Source organism: Apium graveolens, chromosome 11, assembly GCF_009905375.1.
Source record: "Apium graveolens cultivar Ventura chromosome 11, ASM990537v1, whole genome shotgun sequence".
NCBI classification, from domain to species: Eukaryota; Viridiplantae; Streptophyta; class Magnoliopsida; order Apiales; family Apiaceae; genus Apium; species Apium graveolens.
Window position 1 is genome coordinate 115,755,465 of NC_133657.1, and position 11,056 is coordinate 115,766,520.

Genomic DNA, 11,056 nt, shown 5'->3' on the forward strand with positions numbered 1-11,056 from the left:
ATTCTGTCAATTTTGCATCATGCAAAATCAACATCTGAAAAACCTATCAGACTAGTCTCGTTCTCTTATATACCACAAACCAAGAGATTGAGTCCCCTTTAGATATCTCAGAATTCTCTGGACTATAACCAAATGAGGTTCTCTAGGCTTGTCCTGAAATCTTGCACACAAACAAGTTGTTTACATAATATATGCTCTACTTGCAGTTAAATATAGTAATGAACCAATCATACCTCTATAAGCAGTGATGTCAACCTCATTACCTTGATCTAGATTCAACTTAGTAGAAGTGGCCATTGGAGTTGTAGTTGTAGAACTTTCTTGCATGTTGAATCTAGTCAATAGATTGTATGTATACTTAGACTGATTAATGAAAATCCCCTCATCAGTCTGTGTGACTTGTAGTCCAAGAAAGTAACACAGTTCCCCCATCATACTCATTTGATACCTTGCCTTTATAAGATCAGAAAATTTCTAGCATAACTTGATTTTAGTAGACCCAAAAATTATGTCATCAATATAAATTTGCACCAAAAGCAGATCTTTGCCCTTATTAATATAAAATAAGGTTTTATGAATTATACCTCTTCTCAAACCACTTTCAATTAAAAAATTTGCAAGTGTTTAATACCAGGACCTTGGTGCTTTTTTGAGTCCATATAAAGCTTTATCAAGTTTGTACACGTGGTTTGGAAATCTTGGATCAATGAAACCAGGTGATTGCTCATCATATACCTCATCTTCTAACTCTCCATTCATAAAAACACTTTTGACATCTGTCTGAAAGACTTTGAATTTCTTATGAGCAACATAAGCTAAGAAAATCCTAATAGCTTTCAGTCTTTCCACATGAGCAAATGTTTCATCATAGTCAATGCTTTCTTGTTGTGAGTATCCCTTTGTAACAAGTCTGGATTTGTTCCTAATTACAGTACCATCTGAGTCTATCTTATTCCTGAAAACTCATTTTATGCCAATAACTGATTTGTTCTTTGGTGTTGGAACAAGCTTTCATACTTCATTTCTCTCAAATTCATTTAATTCTTTTTACATAGCTGTAATCCAGTCATCATCTTTTAGTGCATCTTTCACTTTCTTTGGCTCCTTCTTAGAAAAAAATATGATATAGACATTCATGCTCAGTTGCACTCCTTGTTTGAACACCAGCATTAGGATCTCCAATAATGAGATCAGATGTATGATCTTTTGTCCATTTTACAGCTTTTGGAAGTTCAGTCCCATTTCTTAATGCTCTCCCTGAATTATATGCATCATTTTTATGTGAAGCTTCCCATGTATCAATGCTGTCATTTCCTGATTGAGTAGAGCTTCCAGTTGTCGACTGTTCATCAAATTGATCTTAATGCTCAGTTGAATGATCTTCTCCCGATGAACTATCATTTGTTGAACTTGAGGAATTTCCAGTGGATTCAGTATTTCCTGATTCGTCAGTATCATCAGGATTTGATTCACTAGAGTGATTATTGTCTGTGTGTTGATGTTGATCCCCCTCAACATGTGCATCTTTAATAACCAACTCTAGATCAGGATGAGTATTGTCATCAGGATTTGAAATATTTTATGGATTTGACCCATCATCAGGATTTGATGAGTCATCAGGATTTGAGTCATTTCCTGACTTGAGCCTTTTATTTTCAAATACAAGTTTTTCATATGTATCCTCTTAAATTCTAGGAATCTTCTTGTCATCAAAATAAACATGAATTCAACAATAGTTCTTGTTCTCAGTTTGAAGACTTTGTAGGCTTTAGAGGATGGATATCCAACAAAGATACATTCATTAGCTTTTCTGTCAAATTTTCCAAGCATCTCGAGATGTGGTCTCAGTACAAAGCATTTACATCCAAAAATTTTAAAGGTGCCTCAAGCTTGGATTCTTTTCCTTGATCATGTGATAAGGAGCTAGTCCATGTCTGTTTATGAGAGTCAAATTCTGAGTATAACAGGAAGTGTTGATAGGTTTAGCCCAAAAGTAGGTTGGTAAATTTACTTCCATAAGCATTGTTCTTTCAGCTTCAACCAATGTACTATTTTTTCTTTCTACAACTCCATTTTGTTGAGGTGTGCCTGGAGCTGAGAATTATTGTGAAATTCCCATGTATCTGCATAATTCATCCATCTTACAATTCTCGAATTCAGTTTCATTATCACTCCTGAGTATTTGCACTTTATACTTGGAGCCATTTTCAATTAGTCTCAAATGGTCTAAAAGAACATTTGGAGCTTCATCTTTCTTGTGAAAGAAAAAAACCCATGTAAATCCGGTATACTCATCAACAACAACTAGGGTGTACCTTTTCTTGTTAATTGATATGACATTAACAGAGCCAAAGAGATCCAGATGTAACATTTGATATGGCTTCTTGATGGATGATTTTGACTTATTTTTTAAGGAGGTTCTTTTTTACTTGGCTTGTTGACATGCATCACACAAACCATCAGGAGAGTAGTACATATTTGGTTGACCTCTTACTAAATCTTTCTTCACCAATTCATTGAGATTATTGAAATTGAGATGAGAAAGCTTCTTGTTTCAGTTCCAACTTTCATCTACTAATGCTTTGCTTATCAAACAAGTCTCAGGTCCATCATTATTTGCATGAAGTTTCGCTTCATAGATGTTTTCATGTCTGTACCCCTTGAAAATAACTTTCTTTTTAATTTTATGAACTACTTCACAGTGAGTATCATAAAATACAACATAGTATCATGTGTCAGTAATTTGACTGATGCTCATCAAATTATGTTTTAGTCCTTCTACTAGAGCTACATCTTGAATGATGACATTTCCAATGATTATGTTACCATATCCCACTATTTTTCCTACATTTCCATCATCATAGGAAACCATTGGGCCAGCTTTCTCCTTATATTCTGATAATAGGGATTTACTTCCAGTCATATATGCAGTTGAGCCATTATCTAGTACTAGCACATGCTTTTTATTTCCCTGTAATCAGAAATATGGAAATCAGTTAGGATTTTTAAGAACCCACACTTGTTGGGTCCTTTTTGACATCTTATATATATTTGCATTAGAAGGCTTCCTGGCAGGATTTGAACAATCAGGATTTACTCCATCAGGATTTGTCCTGTCACTTTTAATTCTATAAGATGAATGATCATTCAATTTGGCAGTTTTAGCAGAAATAACAATTTTATTGAACTTGGGTAAAGGATCATAACTGCTGTCATATAGACTATGATACTCCTTATAAGTATAAATGGAATGCCAAATACTACCACAATGTAAACAAGGGTTATGTGGTTTGTGAAATACTGATCTACCACTAATATCAAATTCAGGAATAACAATAGCTTTCTTTTTACTCTTCCTGAAATCAATAGAAATATGATTAGTATTCCCACAGTTAAAACAAGCTTTCCTAGGAGCATCAGAAATGTATTTGTAATTGCTTGCTTTATTTATACCTTGTTTTCCATTTCTACCTCTTTTACACTAGATTTGTGAGACCTAGCAGTTACTTCACAAATTTTCTTTTCTAGTTGACTTTTAGAGATAAGTCCTATGCCTTTACCTTTCTTTTCTTTAACTCTAAATTTAACTTTCTTTTTATCAGAAACTATAAAGGTAGATCTTACTTCATAGACTTACTTGACTTTATTCTCATCAGTACTGACAAACTTAGATAGTGTTCTGTTGGTAATAATCTTATTAATATTTTTATCAGTTTATTTACTATAACCTAAACACTCTTTCCAGTTTTTGTCATTTATAAAGTTGTAAACTTTTATTCCTGAAGTCATCCAAGTCTTAAAAATTTCTCTTTCCTTTTCTAGAAATACTAGCGGATTTAATCCTTCTTTGATAGGTAAGGCAAAGCGTTTTTACCCGTTATCCCTTCCTCCATCATGGCATATTTAATGTGCATATGAGCTTCATTATGTATAGCCTTTTTACATGCCTTTTCATTTTCATGCATACATATAAGCTCAGCTTCTAAGTAATCATTTCTATTTTTAAGCTCTTTATTCTCAGCAATTAAACCATCATTTTCAATTGACTTATTCTTAAAGTTAACATGCAGAACATTTAAGAATATTTTTTAACTCGGACAAGTTATCAATATTTATAAGGAAAATAGTCATTTGTACCTTATTAGTGGAAGGCACATCCTCTCCATGAGTTCCCATTAGTGTGTAGCATTCATCATCACTTCCAGGTTCTAATGTGTTCGTCCAGTCCTTGTTTGAGCTTGAGGTGAAGAGTGCCTTTCCAGTTGACTTAGGACATTCAGTAGTAAGATGTCTTCTTTCATTGCAGTTGTAGCAAGTCACCTTGGCCTTGTCAAACTTCCATCCCTTTGAATACTGACCTTCATTCTTAATAAAACTACCTTTCTTTGTGTTTTCAAAATCTCATTCTCCTGAAACCCTTTACCAATATTGCAGCCATTCGAACAACCTAAGGATCATTCAGTTCAATCTCAGAATCTTCATCAATATCTCCATCAGGATCTGATGATTCATCAGTACCTGACACCTAAAGCATATTTCTTCTTCTTGAATTTTCACTGGCCCTTTCCTTTCCTTTGTGAGCTTCAATATTGAGAGCAACAACTTTCATTTTCTGGCCTTTCATGTTCTTTCTTTGTTGAATCTCCAAATCATGGGTTTTCGAAATCTCATAGACTTCATCCAGTGATAGTAAATCTAGATCATACTGATACCTGATAATGGATGCCTATGTATCATATTCCTCAGGAAGAGCCCTTAGAAACTTGGTGTTGGAATCTTCTATGTCATAATCCTTTCCAACTAATGACAAATCATTCAACAGTGTCAGTAATCTGTCATAATTGTCAGTAATTGTTTCATCAGGCCTAGCATCAAACTGTTCATACTCTTGCACAAGAACAACCCTTCTATTGTTCTTGATTTCCAATGTTCCTTGACATTGAGTTTCCAAATCATCCCGTATAGCTTTGACAGTCTTGTAAGCAATCACCATGTTTGACATTATATTGTCCAAACTATTATGAAGAATATTCATGACCTTAGCATCCTTAAGCATTGCAGCTTTCTCAGGATCTGACCATTCAGATTTTTCCAACCTGATGTAGTGCTCAGGGATTGTTGGTGTCATGGAAATAATCTTTTGAGGATAAGGAGGTCCATGATTGATTATATCAATATAAGCATCATCAATGGCTTCAAGAAACATGAGCATCATGTGGAGTAGTCAGCCTTTTTCAAGATTGGGATCTTCATGCTTACATATTTACTTCCTGACATCATAATCTTATCTAATCTACAATCAATAAGACCGCTCTGATACCACTCGTTACCCGGTAAATGAAAATCTTTTAAGGGGGTTGGATACAATTATCAAATAATTCAATATCAAGTAAGTAAAGTAAGAATAGTTGAATCAAATAACAGTTTATTAAATCTCTTAAAAATTTTACAAAACACTCTCAAGAAAAATAGTGTTCTTGAGAGCTGCTAGGTTATGATAATACTCAAATAATGCACACCATGAAAGATAACCTATTCTGTATTTATATATCACATAGCTACTAAATCAATCTCTATTAATTACGAAATATGTTACGGTATGATTTATCTAGTTTCTATACATGGTTTAACTTCTTATCAAATGATCAAGGAAAAGAAGCCAAGATTGAAACATCTTCATATCTTTAGATGCAAGTGTTTTGTTCTTAGGACACATCCTGAAATGCTTGGAAAATTTGATAGAAAAGCTGACGAGAGTATTTTTGTTGGATATCCTGCTTCAAAAGCCTATAAAAATTTTAATCTGAGAACAAGGAGAATTGTTGAATCAATTCATGTTTCTTTTGATGACAAGAAAATTCCAATAATTAAAGAAGACACTCATGAAGAACTTGTGTTTGCAAATAAGAGACTCAGGTCAGGGATTGATGCGAATCCAAATGACTTATCAAATCTTGATGATAAGTCCAAACCTGACACCGAGTCAGATCTTGATGATGACACTGATCCCGATCTAGAGTTAATCCATGAAGATCCACATGTTGGGGGGAGCAACACAGTAATAATTCTAGTGATTCAAATTTTGATGAATCTGATGAATCAGGAAACATTGGATTAACGGGAAATTCTTCTAGTACAACAAATAATATCTCATCAAGAAATGATCATTCAACTAGAGATCAAGATCAGTTTAGTGAATAGTTTCTAAATAGAAGCTCTACTCAATCGGGAACGACAACACTGATATAGGGGGAGCTTCACATGTCAATGATAGCACCTATGCAGGGTTAACATCAGGAATGAGACTGAACTGCCAAAAGCTGTAAAATGGACAAAAGATCACACACCTGATCTTATTATTGGAGATCCTGATGTTGTAGTCCAAACAAGGAGTGTAAATGAACATGTGTGTCTCTATCACAACTTTATTTCTAAGGAGGAACCAAAGAAGGTAGATGATGCTCTCAAGGATGCTGATTGGATTCAAGCAATGCAGGAAGAGTTGAGTGAGTTTGAAAGGAATGAAGTGCGGAAATTGGTTTGAAGGTCAAAGAACAAATCAGTTGTTGGCAGAAAATGGGTTTTTAGAAACAAGACAGATTCAGATGGAACAATAATCAGGAGCAAAGCTAGGCTTGTTGTAAAGGGATATTCACAATAAGAAGGCATTGATTATGATGAGACGTTTGCTCATGTGGCAAGACTGGAAGCTATCGGGATTTTCTTGGCATATGCTGCATATAAGAAGTTCAAAGTCTTTCAGATGGATGTCAAGAGTTCTTTTCTTAATGGAGAGTTAGAGGAAGAAGTATATGTTGAGCAACCACCTGGCTTCATTGATCCAAAATTTCCTGATCATGTATACATACTTGACAAAGCTTTATATGGACTCAAACAAGAACCAAGAGCCTGGTATGAAACACTTTCAAAATTTCTGATTGAAAGTGGTTTTAAAAGAGGTACTATTGACAAATGAAGAACAGTTAAAGCACAAGATCTCAAGAAGCAACTAGATGATAAAGTGACACTCGATGAAAGGTCCACACTTAATCTCATATTACGATTCTTTCATTGAAATTATAAAATATAATTAGTACTTAAAATTTTATTTTAAAATATTATTGATGATTTTTTATATCAATTCTAAGTTAAATTCAGAAAGAGTTCTAAATTATCAATGGAATTGTGGGTGTTTTCGTCTAACAAAATGCCTCACAAGTATAATTTTCAAAATCCTGACACTATGGAATATGACACATCCAATCATATTCCTGACCCAAGTGTATTTCTTAAAACTACCAAATTTAAACACCATATCACCTCTGGTTCTTCTCAGAAGGAATCTGTTGCAAAATCAAAATCAATATGTTGTGAATATGTTGTGTACTTGATGATTACCTAAACAAAACATCTAAGTAAATTTTACTTAGTGAAATAATGTAGCACTCGACGGATAAGAATTATAGTCCCGACGGATAACTCATTTTAGTCCCGACGGATGAGTAACTTATTATCCATCGAGTGAGTAGCTTATGTAATAATAAGTTTGTAGCACAGTGTTGTATGCACCTTTGTATAGAATCTGTAGTAGTATATAAGTCATGTTGACTTTAACTAGATATGCAGAATAGGTTGATTAACTGTACATAAGCAATGTCTTGTAATTCTGTATAAGTGAAATGAAGTCAAGTGCCAAAATAGCTATCAATGGATGCTTAACAAAGCTTCGACGAATGATCAAATGACTTTCAATGGATGTTTAAAATAGCAGTCGATGGATGATCAAGTAAGTCATCGACAGATGATCTGAAAGTCGACGGATGATCATATCAAGATTCAAACATCAGTTGAACAGTGAAAGCTGACACACAGCCGTCGAGTTGGATACAAACACACTGTGGAAGCCCATTAACTGGATAATAGAGGACGAAAAGCAGCAAAGATCAAGACTGTTAGATTTTATATTTATTCAGTTCTTTTGACTTTGTAATCTTGGTAATATATAAACCAAGAGAGTAGCAAATAGAAAAACAACTAAGAGAGCTATGAAACAAACACAGAGAAATATTTGTAAGCACTATCTTTAGCATTTCCTGTGTTCTTAGTAGTTCTATTTTGTATAAGCAGCGGTGAGCATTTCTGCACACAGAGTCCTCTCGATATATTAAATATATCTCTGGTGGAATTGTTTAAATCCACCAGAAAGTTTTTAAAGACTCTTGTTTTTAATTACTCTTGTTTTGATTCATTAAAGTTTATATTCCGCATTGTGCTAATCAAAACAAATATATCTATAATCGAGTTGAACATTTTTATTTCAAGAAAAAGTTCAAGAATTCCATTCAACCCCCCTTCTGTAATTCTTGCTATATTGTTAAGGGACTAACAATTGGTATCAGAGCAGGCTCTTAATCTACAAAGAGTTTAAAGATCAAAACAATATAGCAAGATGAACAAGAAAGATGTTGGAGTCAAGATTCCTTTTCTTGATAAAGATAATTACCATCATTGGAAGGTAAAGATGCATCTTCATATGCTTTCTCAAGATGAGGCCTATGTGGACTGCATAGGAAGAGGCCCTCATGTTCCAATGAGAGCTGCAACAGGAAATGAACCATCTGTTCCAAAGCCAAGGCATGAATGGTCTGAACCTGATCTTGAACAAGTCAGGAAAGATAAAAAGGCCATGAACATTCTGTTCAATGGTGTTGATGCAGATATGTTTGATAACATCATCAACTGCAAGACTGCCAAGGAAGTTTGGGACACAATACAGATAATCTGTGATGGTACTGAGCAAGTAAGAGAAAATAAAATGCAGCTCCTGATTCAGCAATATGAGCATTTTCACAATAAAGAAAGTGAGTCACTCACTGACATTTTTAGTAGATTCCAAAAGCTACTAAATGCTCTTAAAGTGCATGGAAGACTCTATCAGACTAAAGACTACAATCTGAAATTTCTCAGATCTCTTCCAAAGGAATGGAAACCAATGACAGTCTCATTGAGAAACTCTCAAGATTATAAGGAGTTTACTTTGGAGAGACTGTATGGCATTCTGAAGACCTATGAGCTTGAAATAGAGCAGGATGAAAGAATGGAGAGAGGAAAGAAGAAAGGAGGATCCATTGCACTAGTGGATGAACTGGAAAAGGAGAAGGAAGTGAAGATGGAAGCTGTGGAATCAACTTCAAAGGCCTGTGAAAGCAAGGGTAAAGGGCTAGCTGCAGAAAGTGAAGATTCTTTGAGTCAAGATGACATGGAGGACATTGATGAGCACCTAGCATTCCTTTCAAAAAGATTTGTTAAGCTCAAGTTCAAGAAGAACTTTGGAGCTGCCAAGCCAAATAGAAACATGGTGGATAAGTCAAAATTCAAGTGTTTCAAATGTGGCTTGGAAGGGCATTTTGAAAATGAGTGTAGAAAGTCAGATTCCAGTAAGAAGAGATTTGAGTCTGTGGATTATAAGCAAAAATACTTTGATCTACTCAAACAGAAGGAACGGGCTTTTATTACACAAGAGAATGATTGGGCAGCTGATGGTTTTGATGAAGATGAGAATGTCAGCTATGTCAATCTAGCCCTTATGGACAAATCTGATGAAGCAGAGACAAGTTCCTCAAGCAATCAGGTAATTACTACAAACCTTGCACATTTATCTAAAGCTGAGTGTAATGATGCAATAAATGACATGTCTACAGAATTGTATCATTTGTGTGTTACGCTTAAGTCCCTCACTAAAGAAAATGCTAAAATCAAAGAAAACAACTTGTTTTTGAGTGAGAGGAATAATGTGCTTGAGTCTCAGTTTGTTGAGTTTGAGAAACTAAAAATTGAGTGTAGAATTGCTAAGGAGGAATTAACTGAGTCCTTGAAAAAGGAAGAAATTTTAAAGAAGCAGCTTGATCGTGAACAGGAGGTGATTAAAGCATGGAAAACATCCAGAGATGTTCATACTCAAATCACCAAGGTTCAAGGAATTGAGTCCTTTTGTGATGAAGTCTGGAAAAAGAATAAGGAGAAACTAGAACCTATTTTGGTAGATGGATTGCTGACAGATGTCTCGACGGATGATGAGGACTATCCGTCGGATAACAAAATGTGTTATCCGTCGAATGATAAAAATCCTAATCCGTCGGCTGTGAGCAAACCCATTAGCAAAGCCAAATTAACCAAGCTAAATAAAAAGTATGGGTCTGTTTCCAAGAACTTTATTTCAGGGGAGTCAAGTCAAGCCAAGAAAGGGAAGAAGGCTAATGTTGGTCACATGACTGTCAAACAGTTGAGTGACAGACTTGAGAAGATAGAGGTAAAAATAGAGACTAAAAGGAAAAACAATAGGAATGGTAAAGTAGGGATTAACAAACATAATAACTACACACCTAACAAATATCCTCCTAGAAAAATCTGTGTCAAATGTGGTAGTGTAAATCATTTGTCTGATAATTGCAAATCTGCCATGCCTACTCTCATGTCTGTTCAGCCTCAATTCTCTAACATGAATGCCATGCCTCCTATGCCTGTTAATGCTATGCCTACACAGAACATGAACGCACAGTTTGCTAACATGCCATTTGCACCTAATCCATATTATGCTGCATACAATATGCCTCAAATGCCATTTAACATGCCTTACTGGAATAACATGTTTGCACCAAGCATGCCATTTCCTGTTAGCCATAACATGCATAATAATTCTGTTGCATCTAGTGGTTTCAAAGGCCCAACCCAAATTACTAAGGAAGAATCTGAAATTCCTAAGTCAAATGAGTTAAGACCTAAGAAACAGAAGAAGAAAGCTAACAAGGCAGGACCCAAGGAAACTTGGGTACCAAAATCAACTTGATTTGATTTTGATGTGTGCAGGGAAACAGAAGGAATCTTTGGTACTTGGATAGTGGTTGTTCAAGACACATGACTGGTGATTCTACCCTGCTCATAGAGTTTGAAGAGAGAGCTGGCCCAAGTATCACTTTTGGAGATGACATCAAAGGTTATACTGTGGGATATGGCTTGATTTCAAAGGACAATGTCATCATTGAAGAGGTTGCCTTAG

General features: G+C 35.0%; 1 protein-coding gene across 1 annotated transcript; it reads right to left on the reverse strand.

Moving 5' to 3' along the window:
* Positions 1 to 4,726: 4,726 nt before the first annotated feature.
* Positions 4,727 to 5,215, reverse strand: LOC141695788 (uncharacterized). The gene has a single exon (XM_074500004.1). It carries the CDS (start codon positions 5,213 to 5,215, stop codon positions 4,727 to 4,729), a length of 489 nt encoding a protein of 162 aa, XP_074356105.1.
* Between the last annotated feature and the right edge of the window lie 5,841 nt (positions 5,216 to 11,056).